At 43.7% G+C, this 16,058-nt stretch overlaps 1 protein-coding gene across 8 annotated transcripts in view; it reads left to right on the top strand.

Annotated features, from left to right (window-relative positions):
* RGS6 (regulator of G protein signaling 6) overlaps positions 1 to 16,058 on the top strand; it is a 483,882-nt gene that overhangs the window by 393,803 nt on the left and 74,021 nt on the right. For all 8 annotated transcript variants that reach the window (XM_070417229.1, XM_070417238.1, XM_070417234.1 and 5 more), the window contains exons 7-11: positions 4,955 to 5,019; positions 8,815 to 8,891; positions 11,689 to 11,770; positions 13,369 to 13,443; positions 15,068 to 15,166. In XM_070417229.1, coding sequence (XP_070273330.1) covers positions 4,955 to 5,019; positions 8,815 to 8,891; positions 11,689 to 11,770; positions 13,369 to 13,443; positions 15,068 to 15,166 — 398 coding nt within the window. The remainder of the gene's footprint in view (positions 1 to 4,954; positions 5,020 to 8,814; positions 8,892 to 11,688; positions 11,771 to 13,368; positions 13,444 to 15,067; positions 15,167 to 16,058) is intronic.

Here is a 16,058-nt window from a genome sequence, read left to right as displayed (position 1 = left end):
TGTGAACAAGTCATTGCCTAATAAGATTACGGATGCTCTGTTTCCAAGTCTGGAAAATGGCCCTCATACAGAGGACAGGCCCCTCTCTTGTCACATCGGCTGTCTGCAGGCACCACCCCGGGCCCCTCTGGAACTTCGCTGCACCCTTAATGATGTGATAAGTGGATCCAGCAAGGCTTCTGGCTCAGAATGGGAGCTGCATTTGGCTGCTCATAAAACAAGTGTTTCTGGGGCTGAAATTTTGCTAACAAAAGCCCAATTCAGATTTTGAATGATTGTAGCTGTTTCGTGCAGCAGCCATGCGCCCTTGTGAATGGGGAAACCATTATTTTTCCAGGCCATAGTGAAGGGGGGAGGATGGTAGGACCAGAAAACTGGGCCCAAGTAAGACTGAAATATTTACTTGACTGTAAAGCCTAAGCCATCTACCACTGCATACAACGGACATTATTTCCCTTTCTCTACATGTTTTCTCCATTTTCTAATTTTAGTTGTCCAGCATAAACAGGGATAACAATAACAATTTATATCAGGCTCTCATTAAAGCAAAATTATTTTTTTAATTCATATGCCTCGATTTTGGCAAATCAGATGGAGAAGTCAAGGTGTAGGATTCAAAATCACTTGCCAACATTCCCAAAGCAGTTTAATCAGAAAATAAGTATTTACCAAGAAAGAATTCAGCACGGTGGGCCCAGCATTGACTAGCTCCACTAGCTGTGTGATCTTAGCAAGTTGCTTAACCTCTCTGTGCCTCAGAAACTTCATATTAAAAGCAAAATAATTATAGCACTTGTCTCCTAGTGTTGTCTTGTTAGGATTAAATGAACTACAAGTAAGGTTTGGTGTATGGCAGATAGTAAGGAGTCAATAAAACCTCAGTGGTGGTTGGTATTATCATTCCTAGACTGATGTTTGATCTTATTTGTCCTCTGGTGGCCCTCTTGCCAGGAAAAAAATGTGAAATTGAAGCTAACAATTCAGAATAGGTATGGTTTGGATTGACAAAGAACCGGGAACTTTCATTCATTCAACAAACATTTACCGATCACCTCCTCTGCATCAATTGCTCAGTCACCTCTTTGAATGAGTCGCAGTCTTGTTCTCCAAGCATTCCAGAGAGGTGGCATGATGGGAGTAAAAGGGGCATAGTGAGGAGTCTGATCTGTGTACTCAAAGGTTTTACGTTAATGAAGAATGATTGAGAAAGTTCAATAGTTTGGGTGGGGCAGGTTTATTAAAAAGCCTTCATAATCAAGGAGAGACATTTAGAATGGAATCAGCAGTGTTAGGGAGCCATAATGGAGCCCCAATAATGGAGAATGACCTGAAAAAAAAAAGTTTCCTCGTCTATAAAATGAGGACAGTAGAGAACCCACTTCACAGGGTTATTGTGAGGAGTAAGTGAACGCTGGGAAGGGCCCTGACACTCAGTGAGCGCCATGTAAGTGGTAGCTGCTCTCGTGGTGATTTCCCCAGCACGTGAAACAGTGCTTGGCACATAGAGACATTCAATACACTTTTAAATGGGAAAATGAATAAATAAATGGGGCAATGACTGTCATAGTGGGAAAAGGGCTCTGAACAAGACCTTAATTCTATTTCCACCTCCACCCGTAACCAGAGGTGAGTAAATCAATTCACCTCTCTTGGCCTTTAGTTTTTCCATCTGTCGATGAAGGGTCCTTACTTGATGGTTGCCAGGGTTACTTTCAATGCTAAAATTCCATTGTTCTAAAAAGTAATTATAGGGTATGAGGAAAATAGAGAGATACAATCTCCTACTTTAGGAGATTGAGATAAATAATGATGTCACTAGCACAGACAGTTTGGAAAATGAGTCAGTTTTTAAAGTACATTGAGGTAGAATAAAGTCAATATTTTTTTAATGTTCAATTACACATGTTGCACATGAATCCATTCTGTTTATAAATTTTTAACGTGTTCTTTTTTTACTATTTGCATTTTTATTTTTATTTTTCAATTATAGTTTACTTTCAATATCATTTTGTATTGGTTTCAGGTTTACAGTATAGGGATTAGATAATCATAGAGTTTACAAAGTGATCCCCCAATATTTCCAGTGCCCACCTGGCATCATACATACTTACCACAATATTATTGACTATATTCCATATTCCCAGGACTGTTTTGTAGCTACCAATTTGTACCTCTTAATCCTTTCACCTCTTGCACCCAGTCCCCCAAGTGCCCTTCCCTCTAGCAACCACCAGTTGCCTCTCTGTAACCTGTTCTATTTTTGTCACGATGATACACAATGCGCTTGTGATGGCATTGCGTCATCCAAGTGAGAAGCCAGTGAGGTGGGAATGCCAGGTATGAGGGCAAAAAGACAAAGGTTTTTCAATGATAAATTAAATATCCAAAAAAAACCAGCATCTGATCTTAAAGCAAGTCCCCCAGATGCCCTGGTATAGGACCGGCTGCTGTTGCCAGTGGTCACTTGATAGGTTAGATGTTAGAGCAAGCACTGTTGAGGGCACTGTAGTGGTGCAAACAAGCCCAGGGAAGGTCTGTGCCAAGAAGAGGTCCACTCCACAGCCACGTCCCACCTCCCTGGTTCTGGTGAACAGATTCCCTCATATGTGACATTAGCCACAGGGGAAATGCGCTGAAAGCATGCCACCATGTAACTCATGGTCATGGGGAATGGTACCAGCTTTTCATTCCTTGCATGGTACTTTATACTTTATAACCTAGCTGGCCCATTTTGACCTAGATGGGCTGTAAATTTCTGAGGACGATTCTGCCTCCATAGAGCCCCAGTCTGACTTAGACTTTCCTGAGTCTCACATGTGACCAATACAAAATATTATCTGAGACAGCATGGTCAAAGCAGCCACCACCTCCACTGACCTGCACTGCTCCTGGGTCATCCAGACCAGGCCTGCTGGGTCTGGCGGCATGCCAGGCTTCCTGCTCCGGGTCACCCCCAAGCCCATAGGCTGCCTAACCAGTGGTCCCAGAGACCAAAAGAGTACCCTTATCAGACACAATGGAGAGCTATATAGCAGCTTAGTTCATTGAAAAAGTTGGTAGAGAATCACGAAAAATGATACATACGTATCTTAATGACTTTATATTAATGTAAGACATACAAAGCTATATTCACTTGGCAGTCTCTTAAGGGAAGACCAAAGAGTCACTTTGATTATGGGCCCCAATAATTTGAGGTTTTTTTCTTCAGTAAGTCATACTCAAAATAAACCACCCAGTTTGGGCATCTTTAAAGTGCATCAAGAATTTAAAAACACTTTTGAAGCAACCTGTTTACTGCTCTGAAATTTTTATTATGTTTTCTATTTTTTTCCAGTTATCTCACCTGTACCAAACTCATCAGCAACTATCTTAGCCAACACTCCTCTATCAAGTTGTTCTGAACCATTCAACTTCATAGAAACAACTCTCTCTTTTCACATGAATTGCATCAGTGTGTGTAATATTTAGTGCACTTGCATTATTAAAATAACAGGTGTGCCTAACATAAGCATATTTGAGGGGGAAAAAACATAACTGACTCTCATCCACATACAACTCTGGTGTGAGCAGAAGGTTCTAGCATACCCTAGGCTGCCATCAGTAAATTTTTCAGACCACATGGAGGAGGTTGGCTAATTCAGCAAGGAGTTGCCTACATATCCTCGTGTACTTAAGTTGTCAAACAACAGATAGGTCCTCTCTGGCCTTCCCTTCTGGTTATTCTAGTGTTCATTTATCCCATTCATCTCTTGCCTTCCCTGCATTAGTCTACTTGTCACTGGAGAAGTAGGGAGATACTGAAGGAGCAGAGGTAGGGAGAGGAAGTAATGAAGGCCATGTTTGAGGGAGAATGTCCTGGCAACTAAGGGATAAGAACCCTTTCTTAGCTTGGGAAGAGAGAGCTAAATTGCCCTCTTTTTCCACTGTTCATCTACTCCACTGGCAGACTCGGCCCTGGTGCCGGGTATAGGGAATCAGGCTGAGTAGGATACAGCCTCTGCCCTTGAAGAGCCTTCACCTAGAGCAGTGATGGCGAACCTATGACACCCGTGTCAGAGGTGACATGCGAACTCATTTTTTTTGGTTGATTTTTCTTTGTTAAATGGCATTTAAATATATAAAATAAATATAAAAAAATATAAGTCTTTGTTTTACTATGGTTGCAAATATCAAAAAATTTCTATATGTGACACGGCACCAGAGTTAAGTTAGGGTTTTTCAAAATGCTGACACGCCGAGCTCAAAAGGTTCGCCATCACTGGCCTAGAGCAAGGCCCAGCCTACTAAGCCCATAATTATAGTGCATTGGAATTAGTTTTCATGGTGGATAGATGTGATGCTGAGCTATCTAGAACACCAAGCTGGATCTTTATAGATTAGTAGGAGGTTGCTAGATAGACAGAGGGAAAGAAGAGAGAAAAGGGAAAGGGCTTCTATGGAGCAGACACGTATGCAGAGGAGTGGAGCTGAAAGATGTTTGGTAGCCTCACATGCCTGAGTGAGGAAGGGAAGAGACAAGCAGACTGGATCTTAAAGAACCAAATACGCTACTCCAAGGAGCCTGACCTTTCTTCTGCGGTCACTGAGGAGTCAATGCAGGCCATTTAGGCAAGAGGGTAACATGGTTATATTTGAGAAAGATTATTCTGATGCAGGATGCTTGGGGTAAAGGAGAGGAAAAGGATGGAGGGGAGTTGTTAGGATTAGAAGATGGGGTCCTCGTCCCATCCTGACTTGCAGAAAGATTCCTAGTGATGAGGTATCATGGATTCCACATAGAAACATATTTTTCACAGCACAGCTGGCACTTAGCCAGCTGGGCTGGCTGCTGGTTGGCTGGATGAGTGGGTGGATGGATGGATGGATGGATGGATGGATAGATGGATGGATGCATAGATGGATGGATAGACAGATGGATTTGTGATTGTTTGTGTAATTTCTCTTCTTTCCTCAGCCATCTATCTTTGTAAGAGGACAATGCAGAATAAAGCAAGGCTGGAATTGGCAGATTATGAATCAGTAAGTATGATTATTTTCCAGGGTAGGTGTGGGAGGAGAATGCAAATCTATCTGCAACTGGGTTTTAGCTCGTATTTTTCCCCTTTTCACTCCCCAATCCTTTTCAGGCAGTGGAAAGGAAGTCTCTTCTATTTCCCCTCTTTTGTTCTCAGCTCTTCTTATCATCACAATAAAATTACATCTTTATATAATGCAATTATATAAAGATATAATTTTTATATACAATAAGAAAACAACTCAACTTAAAAATGGGCAAAGAACTTGAAAAGACACTTCACCAAAGAGGACAGAAGAATGACAAATAAGCACATGAAAAAATGTTCAACATTATAAGCCACTATGGAATTAACAGGTTAAATCCATGCTAAGATTTCATTGTACATATATTAGGATGGCTAAAATAAGAAGTACTGACAATGCCAAGTGCTGGTGAGGATGTGGAGCAACTGGATCTCTCCTACATTGCTGGTGGGAATGCAAAATGGTAAAATCACTCTGGAAAAAGGCCTGGCAATTTCTTATAAACTTAAACATACAGCTACCATATAACCAAGCAATCCTATTAGAGAAGTCAGAACTTATGTGCACACCAAAACCTGTGCACTAATGTTCATAGCAGTTTTATTTGTGATAATCAAAAGCTATAAACGACCCAAGTGCATTTTAACAGGTGAATGGTTACCTAAACCCTGGTACATCCGTACAGTAGAATACTACTCTTCAGTGAAAAGGAATAAACTGGTAATACAAGCAACCACTTGGATGAGTATCAAAGACATTATGCTAAGTGAAAGAAGCGTATCTCAAAAGATTACAAACTGTATTATTCCATCTGTGTGACTAACATGAGGGAAAATACAGATCAGTGGTTGCCACGAGTTTCGAGTGGAGGTAGATTATGGCTATGAAGAGCGTGAGGGGGCTTGGCAGAGTGACAGAACTATTCTGTGTCCTGATTATGATGGTGGTTACATGAATCTATACATGTGTTAAAATTCATGAAACTGTGCACCAAAAGGTAAAAATTGATTTAATATATAATAATTTTTTAAATTTGATATATGATAATTTTTAATTTTAATATATGATATTTTTAATTGCATCTTTATACCCCCCCCAAGTCACCTTTGCTTGGCAGTAGATGCAGAATCTAAGACCAAATTCATTCCAGAAGGTAAGATAGGTGTATGTCACTTGAAGTATATACTTTCCCAGTTGCCTCCCCCTCCACCTTCTTTCACAACAAGTGATTCCCTACAAGAACTGGAGGACCCAGAGCACACTCATATCCATTCCCATGTAACAGAGCCAATCTCAAGAGAACTTGAGGTTCATAAATAATTTTTAAAATATTTTTAGTTTTTGGTGACAAAATCTTTCCCCCAAACCAAATTTTATATGAGTGACTGAGAATGGGGGAAATAGGCTAAACTTCCATGAACCGTCCAGAGGAGGTGCTGCTGAGCCACAAAATGACTAGGGCCAGCAGCTAGGAGGAGGGGTGGCATTAAAGGCAGCGGAATACCATTCCCTAGATCAGTGGTTCTCAACCTTCCTAATGCCGCGACCCTTTAATACAGTTCCTCATGTTGTGGTGACCCCCAATTTCATTGTTACAAATTGAACATAATTAAAGCATAGTGATTAATCACAAAAACAATATGTAATTATATATGTGTTTTCCGATGGTCTTAGGCGACCCCTGTGAAAGGGTCGTTCGACCCCCAAAGGGGTCGAGACCCACAGGTCGAGAACCGCTGCCCTAGATACTCCAGCACTGACAGCATCTTCATATCCACCCACCCCCCAAATGCCTCTCCTGCTTTCACTGCCTCGGTCTTCCAAAACAAGCCTGATGACCCACTCTGCCAGACCTGTCACTCTTGGGTACCTGTGCCCAAGCGGACCAACTATGGAGCCATGGCTCCCCTCTCCACCTCTCAAGGGGAATATGCATGCCATCGGCGTCACAGGGCCTGTGTGTGACCTTTCACCCCCTTTGATCCCACTGGCATCACAGGACCTGGGGTGGGGGGGATGCATTGCAGGGGTTTACACAGAGCCTCAGAACCCAGCTGAAGTTTGCTTATTAGTGGGAACCACTAAATAGAACTACATGGAAACATTATGATCTTCCCAAGCAAACCCTGGCATGGCTGTTCTGTGGAGCTAAGCACTCTAGGTACCCAGTTTCTGTCTGAATCTGCCCTCCTGCGCCTGCGGTCACCCCTCTTCCAGAAGACTGCTATCTTGCCCTGTGTGCACCCCGAGCAAAGTGCTTCAACCTCGACATGACTACATCCCTTCCCTAACTGCAGGAGCGTGCAGCCCCTCCATCCACTGTCTCTCTTCCCGGTATTCCCCATGTTTTAGAAAAGGTCCTAAACAGAAAGAAGACAGCATCAACTCCTAGTGGGTTTTATTCAGTGTCCACTTCTCTTGCCATATAATGTTCTACTTTGGTATTTGTGACGAATATGACATTAAAATGTTCTTTCAGGTTGAAGTTCTGCCTAGAAGTAGAAACTTTTAAAAAAAAGTATGTTGTTTTCACAATACAGTAATTTTATTATTACATATGCTCTTGGTAAAAACAAAAATTCAAACTGCAAAGAAAGGAGAGAAAAATAGCCTGCAATCCTTTTCCCCAAAGCTTTTTCTGTAATACATTTTTTCTTTACAAAAATACTTAGATCATACCATAAACATTATTGTGTAAGCTGCTTCTCTCCCCACCTTATACTGTAAGTATGTTGGGGATCTTTTCATGTCAGTAATAATAATCTACATTATCATTTTTAATAGCTGCCTAATATTCCATGGTATGACTGCATCATAATTTATATAACTACTCCCCAACTGACTGACTTTTGTGCATTACCGTTGCTTCCTATAAACAATGGAAGAATCAAAAGGACAGTTTTGTTGAGGTACTTGTTCACCAAGCCTTACTAATGACTGAGTTTACGTGTGTTGATCTTCAACTGAGGCTCCTTTTATATTAATAATCCACTGATGAGAGTAATAAATTAGTGTTGGCATGAGCTCTATGAAAACACACAGCATAATGTGGGCTTCAGCCTTGCATTCCATCAGAATTAGGCAGGTCATTAGGGGACCTGTCAAACGCCCCTCCCCACTGTCCTATTGTGCCACTGGGTAAGTCTACAGACTTAGAGAAAGGGCTTCCTCCCTCTTCCTCTCATCCAGCCCTGGATGCCTTTTCTTCCTTTCTGCTGGGTTTTCCTTTTATGAACATCACAAACATGTACTCCTTTTTCCGCACTATTGAATCTGGACTTTCAAAGACATGAATGCCAAGTCTGGGTTCTTCTTTCCTGCCCCCTTCCAAGACCCCTGCTGGGAAACAAGTCTTGAGAAACCCTTCATTTTGCCCTCGGAGATGTCCAGCAGGTTGCAAAGACACCTCCCCCCTCTTGTCCCTTCCCCAAACCCTGCATGCATAGCCACAAACCACTGCTCCTTCTCTTCAGGGGCCTTTATGACAAGTGCTGCATGGGTTGTGTTCTTGTAAAGCACACAGGAAGAGGGGAGTCAGGTGAACCACAGGGACTTCAGCCTTAATGGGTGTGCAAATGAATATTAATAGTTCTGCTCCATACAGCAGGCTCCGGTGCAAAGTCACATTGGGTTCATGTCCAGTGGATTTAAATTGGGGCCCTGCTATTTTGTTGGGAGTAACCAAAATAGATGGCTGCTCTATAATGAGTGTAGGGGTCGATGTGCAAACGTACGATGATTAATGCCTTCTTGTTCATTTTCATTTCTCATTAGGAAAACTTAGCAAGACTCCAGAGGGCCTTTGCAAGGAAGTGGGAATTCATCTTTATGCAAGCAGAAGCGCAAGTAAAGTAGGTGAACTTAATAGAGACCCTTGTGAAGAGAGAAAGTCTCTGGGATTTGGAGGTGGTGTGAGTGTGGAATTGCCCAAGTGAGGTTTCCTTCCACAGCTGGCCAGCTGTGGTCAGTCACTGTCATTGCTCATGAGAGCAACTGAGTAGAAATCAAGGTTGTCTTTGTAACCATGGCACTCTAAAATAATTTCAAGTGTTTATTCCAACAGACAATGGCATCCCTCCAGAATTTAGAACTCTAGTTATAAAAAGCTATATTTATTCCCCAAAGATTTTCAATTCTTCTTCTGTGCTCAGAGGCTGAAAAACCCCAGACCGATCTTACCTGTAGATGTGGAGATTTTTGTCTTCATAGGAAAACGTGGTAGAGTTTTAGGGAGGCTGACAAGTAGCCTCTCACCCAATCCCCTCCCCAGAGTTCCAGAACCAATAAAAAATAAGGCACAGAAGTCAGACACTTGGAGTCCAAAATATCAGATTATTACTGATAAAAGCTAGATATGGCGCATGACTTTGGATCTGTGGCCTTGGATCTCTGCCCTGAAATTAAAGTCACCCATCCTGGGCATAGCTGCATATCTGTAGGCGCCCCCACCAGGGCAGAATTAACCCTGGCTGGCTTATTGTCTGCAGAGAATAGACGTTCAGAAAGAACCAACCTGAGCTTTCTCAATGTCTTCTTTCAAATCCTCCAGTAAGATGTCACTCTTCCTCCTGGTGGACAAGAGATGAAAGGAGGGAAACTGGAGTGTCGTCCCACACTTTTTCCCTCCCAGGGAGTAGAGTAGAAATCCCCTCCTCTCTAAGGAAGCAGAGGACGTGGCCAGTGAGTGTCCCCAGCCCACAGTCATGGTTGTCGGCCAGATCCTTTTCATTCTGGTACATGGACATGCTCAGGTTGGGTTCCCTCCTGTCCTTTCCGGCAGTGGTCTGGCTTAGCCAGGAGGGTTCACAAAACAAATGGGTCAGAGGAGGGGAGGGAAAGGGATGCTGAGCTGGGAGAAGGTGAATCCCTTTTCTCTGGGCACCATTTGCACCTAAGTAGGGACCCTTATGGGGCCTGCAGGGGACCCCCTTTGCAGTCCCTGGACAGTGTTACAGCCCATTGCCTAGGGCCAAGTCTCGGGCACTGTGGGTGAGCATTAATCATGCGTATGGTCATTGGGTCCAGTGGCCTACATGGTGCCATGACCTTGCCCTCCCTCTGCAGCCTCTGCCTTTCTCCCACCCAGGATTCCAGCCTCCTGCTATCCACTTGGGGTCCAGGCCCTGGGTGCTGAGCTACAGCAGGATGAACCAGGCCCCTGGGGAAGGAGAGAGCGGGAGGGTGGGTGAGTGGGTGAGAAGGAGGCTAAATAGAGCTTTGTTCTCAGAAGCCTCTGGGAAGCAAGGAGGAATGTTCACATGTACTTTCAGAATCATACAGCTTCAAATATTATAAAAGGAGGGGAGATTGTCACTTTGTACATATATGGTATTTCTGGATTATTTTTGTATTAACTCTGTGATCCTATATAATAAAGAGGTAATATGCAAGTTGACCATCACTCCAACACACAAGATGGCCACCCCCATGTGGACACAAGATGACCACCACAAGATGGCCAGCAGGGGAGGGAAGTTGTGGGTGATCAAGCCAACAGGGGAGGACAGTTGGGAGGGGCCAGGCCTGAAAGGGAGGGCACTTGGGGAGGACCAGCCTTGCAGCGGAGGGCAGTTGCGGGGGAACCAGGCTGGCAGGGGAGGGCAGTTAGGGGTAATCGGGCTGGCAGGAGAGCAGTTAGGCATCAATCAGGCTGGCAGGAGAGTGGTTAGGGGGGTGATCAGACTGGCACAGAAGCAGTTAGGGGAAATCAGGCAGGCAGACAGGCAGGCAAGCGGTTGGGAGCCAGCAGTCCTGGATTGTGAGAGGGATCCCAGATTGGAGAGGGTGCAGGCTGGGCTGAAGGACACCCCCTCCTCGCCCCCATGCACAAATTTCATGCACCAGGCCTCTAGTTACATTATAATTGTGGGCCATCTAAGTACACAATGATTATCACAAAAATCACAGGGCGATTACAGGTTTATTTCATTCCAGTAACCTAAAATGCTCCCAAGAGAGCCAAGAACCAGAAGTTACATGGCAATTATTCCAGGTTACTTTTTGCTTAGAGAGATACTGTGAAGTAATACAGGCTGTTTCTTTATTTTAAAGCCTTTTATCTATGTGCCTCATTGGAACATAGAATCTGCCTTTGTCACCTGCAATTTCCCTCTTGCAGTTTGTGCTTCCTGGTACTTGCCTTCTGAATGCTGTCACACACCAAGGCTATTACTCTGCTTTAAACAGCCAGCTGGTTTAGTGACTCTTAAAACACGTAATTGCAGCATTTTGAAGACATTTCTACTGACTCTGAAGCTAAAGCAAACTTTCAAATTTGAGGAGGAAACAATGCAAGCCTCTGGTTATTTCTTCCTATAATTTGAGTACACAGTGCCCACTTGGATGGGCAGAGGCATGCCAACGGTTTATTCAGTTCTTAATAATGCAAATCGTAATCCTCCAAAGGGACAGTTGCATTCCTGCTCCCCTGAGGCCCACCGTGTTCATTACATGTACGTGGAAATTTGTAGTCTAACCTAAAACAAGTTCTCTTATGAGTGGACTTCGCGACGTTGCCTTGAAGGAACTGTCCACCCACGTTTCACAGCTCTGCACAGAGCGGAGACCACACAGGTGCCAATGGTCTCAGCTTCTGGAACCAGGGGAAACAATGCAAAAGTCCCTAATTTCCTTCCTTTATGCTTTCAGGATTGATCGGAAAAAGGACAAAACAGAAAGGAAAATCTTGGATAGTCAAGAGCGGGCCTTCTGGGATGTCCACAGGCCAGTGGTGAGAAAGCTCTGTTCAGTTCTCTAAGTTTCCTTATTTTCTCCCTTCGCTTGAAAGAAATGACCATCTTTAGCCACCAGATGTCTCCTTCTTAAGAACACTGCTGAGCTTTGTGGAATGGTTTTGCCGCTCATTCACATAATCTCAGTAGATTTTCTGGAATGTATGCCAGTTCTACCTTTTATAAATTATCTATTCATGAAAATATGGAATCAGAAATGGAGAGCTGTGGGAACTCCACCTGGGACCTTTGGCCCCAGGAAATTTACAGACCCAAAATAAGCAACTTCCTTACTTACTGTGGTTCAACTAAATCTTAGAATATTCTATTTTAAATGCAGCCAGGTCCTGTTATGCATGGTTATGTTTCATAAGGTGGCCACGAACACTGAGTCAGCGAACCCTGAACCATTGCTGACCCACTGCATCAACCGATCAATGCCTAACCTTGTTTATTGCGCACTTCTGTTTAAAGACACCTTACTATATATTGTTGATTCACCAACATGGAACTCACGGCCAACAACACTGTGTCTCATGCCAGAATGAAGCTCATCTAACACATTTTCTCTGTAGGTACATCACGGCCTCTTGCACTCAGAAACACTAGACAGCACTTTGGCACTATGCTTGGGGGCCATTTTAAATAATAAAATCCAACAATAACAAAACAAAACAAAAAAACACAGAAATGTGAAAATAGTGACACTAGCTAGACCTAGAAAAGGACACGTATTTACAACTAGAGGCCCGATGCACGAAATGCATGCAAGGGGCTCAGCCCTCATAACCCCTTGCAGCCCCTTGCAGCCCCAGCTGCCCCAGCCAGCCCTCGCAGCCCTGGCTTCGTCCAGAAGGTCATCCGGATGGTCGTTTTGCTATTTGGTCTAATTAGCATATTAGCTCTTTATTATATAGAATATGAAAAGTTTAAACAAGAAGACTTCATGTCACCTTATTCGACCTCAGCCGGGAGCATGCACATTGGACAACCCAAACTTTTTGTTGCTCTGTAAATGTCTCTGAATGGCCATGGGTGCACTACAAGTGTTGATTTAGGGGTGATAAATAAGTTTTAGCAGGTAGGCAAACTCACAAATACAAAATCCATGATGCTTGTATTTCTGATCTCATCTTATTAAAACAAATCTTGCATTTTTCTCATGAAATGGAACTAAAATGAATAAACTCTCTCAGCCTTCCTAAAAACTGGTGAAGAGCAAAACTAAAGAAATAATTCCGAATCCTGATACGTATTGGAGTGTATTTAGTCGGTTAGATATGTGCAATAACAAGGGCTCTGACTGAAGCGACCTTGTCACTTTGAGTAATAAATTTGCTCTTATAAACTGTACACTCTACCTTCTACATATCATCCTGAGATAATATAAGCTTTTATGTCTCATATGAAAACTCTATGGAGAAACACGTTTACGTCTCTGTAAAAAATTGCAAATGGCAAAGTGGAGATAATCCTGCGTGATGTGTATAGGGAAAGAGAAAGATGGGTTCTGATGGTGTCACTTGGGCTAAATTGGAAGGTGATTTTAACTCGGTCATGTATGTGATGTGTTTTGTTTTTGTTTTTTCCTTCTCAGCCAGGCTGTGTGAACACCACAGAAATGGATATCAGAAAATGTCGACGTTTGAAGAACCCACAAAAGGTTAAAAAGGTTCGAGAGTTTAGCTGAATTAAAAATTCTTGATATGAATGGCCCTTTCATTTCTGCTACTGTTCAAACAATAATTTGGTATTTGTTAATTCTACCCATTTCGTCCCTTGAAACCATTTCATTCATTTATTCGACAAATATTTGTGGAGTGGCTGATGTGTGCTTAGCACTCTCCTTGCTGCTGAAATAAGTCTTCACAAAGCCCACAGCTAGTGGGGACGAAACAAGCCAACACACAACAGAGCCAGGAGGGAGGCATTGGGGAAGTACAGGATGGCTCAGGAGTGCCAGGAGGGGGCGCCAGACTAGGGCTTCCCAAGGGCTTCCCATGCCAGCTCAAGTGTGCTGAGGTCTCAAGGGTAAACAGCAGTTGACTATGGGGAGGAGGCGGGGAGGAAAGAAAACTAAAGGAACAAGAAGTATGGAAACCCCACTGATGAAAGTGAGTTTAGTACTTTGAAAGTCTTTTAGTATAGATAGCAAGGTCATCCAAACTCAAATCACCATCTTGCCCAACTGTGAATGAGCCAATGATCACTTGTGTTCACTCTACCGAAGGGGCAGTGGCCATGGTGTACCCAAGCGTGCCATACTCAGTCAGCCCCACAGTCGATGCATCCCACCCTCACAGCAGCACCAGGGACCATATTGTGGGAGAAAGTGCCTGGCCTCCATTCTATTAATTTCAAAAGATTAGAGATGTGTCCCCGAAGAATCAATCCTCTCATTTTCTCATATCTGTATGACACGGTATATATATCAACTTCTGGGATCTACTTATATCTTTCAGTCTTCACTGAGAAAGTGATGTCCACTGTAATATGTTTTATAGTGTTCATCTTAAAATGGCCTCATTTAATCTTTAAGGGCCCCCCTAATTACAATAGAATTTTATTCCAGAATTTCCTGGAGCCCACATCTACCCTATTTGAGCCCTTCTTGATTTCAGCTGTGCATTGTATACCCTTTGGGGTTTTGTTTCTTTCCCAATGCAAAGATTGCTTTTAACCTGTCTCTAACACAAGGAATAGCTTAAACAGCAGCCATAGTTGTGGGCATGTGGAGAAACTGAGTCCAGAAAACTACTTAGCTCAGAAGCATAAAAATCTGAAACTCTGCTCTCCCAAGTTTGTACTAGATGGGCGTGTCATCTACAGGCCGTCAGAGAATCTAGAGGGGGTCTCTGTGCATAATCTCCAGCAATTGTTCTTGAACGATCTCGTGCTTCAGAATCACCTGAGGCGTTTGATGAAAGTACATATTCACAAGCCCCATCCACAAAGATGCTGACTCAGTAGGTCCATGTGCATCCTTACCAAGTACCCCCAGACGATTCTTTGCAGATGGTCTAAGGACCATGTTTGGAGAAACACTGATATGCAAGGAGACCATTTCAGCTCAATAAAAGGAAGGGCTTTCTCGCAGTGGTAACACACAGATGGGACAGGGCTGCCTCGGAGACAGAGTTCCCATCTCTGGAGAAATTCAAGCAGAGGCTGATCATCCACTGCAGGGGTGTCACAGAGGGGACTGGGAGCAGCGGGTGAGTGGTTGAGCTAGCTCACCCCCGAGATCCCCTTTAGCTCTGAGGGTGCATGATTCTATCTTCTTGCTTCCTCTCTAGTCGGTGTACGGCGTGACAGAAGAGTCCCAGTCCCAGAGCCCTGTGCACATACCCAGTCAGCCTGTCCGGAAAACGACAAAAGAGGACATCCGGAAACAGGTGAATGAACGACCTCCTGCCCTCCCAGAGGAGATGTGGCCAGTTCAGAAACCTTTCAGTGTTCACCTCTGAGAACTGAGTGAGCTCTGAGCTCCTGGAAACCACAGTGGAGACCAGCTGTGGGTGGTTTGAACCTTTGAATGCTGTGTGCAAACAACCCGTGGAAGCTTGAGAGGGGAAATTCTCTACCAAGTTCCTCCAGCAGTTTAAAAGAAAGACATAAATGAGTTCTCCCGATACTGAAGGAGACTGCCGTAGTCCGGTCTCCCACAGGAGCTGGCGTGGGGAGGGAGTCATGTCACAAGGTCCTTAAAATTGCAATGTGCTTCCAGAGTAAGCCGGTCTGGGACCACTGACCTGCTGTGATACAAAAGGAAAGTTCATGAAAACAGCAAGCTCCCCTCCCAAAACCTTTTCAGCATTATTTGGTCCCATGTTCTCTTACTTCGTGACGGGGAGTTACCTGTTCAACCCAAGTCAGGAGACAGTGGCTAATTACATTACTCCTTTCTGGGGTTCACTGGTGACGAAGTAACTTCAGAGTCCACTCCTCACATTATGCTTTATTGGCCTCCAGCGTGGGGGAACCCCAAGGAGTAAACTGTTAGGTATCTGCCTTTGACAAGTTTGTTATTGGGTGGGGAAGAGGAAACATGTATGTGAAATAGCTATTTGATGATTCTAGTCAAGTGCGCGGAGCACCTGGGGGTGATGTAGGTGTAAAAGTGAGCAGGTGAGGGTCACTGGAGATCAGTCAGGCCAGGTATCACATGTGTGTGTTACCTGTCCACGCTGCTGCTCAGCTTTGTAAAGCATGTGCTGCCTTTAAGTTTGCAATCCGTTTTGGGAATCCAGACCTAAACTATAGGTAGCACAGTACTGGAGAACATAT

This window comes from Myotis yumanensis, unplaced genomic scaffold (assembly GCF_028538775.1).
Source record: "Myotis yumanensis isolate MYYU_CA2020_CCGP unplaced genomic scaffold, mMyoYum1.0.hap1 SCAF_1, whole genome shotgun sequence".
Classification (NCBI taxonomy): Eukaryota; Metazoa; Chordata; class Mammalia; order Chiroptera; family Vespertilionidae; genus Myotis; species Myotis yumanensis.
Note: the sequence above shows the minus strand (reverse complement) of the source record. Positions and strands in the feature narration are given on the sequence as shown.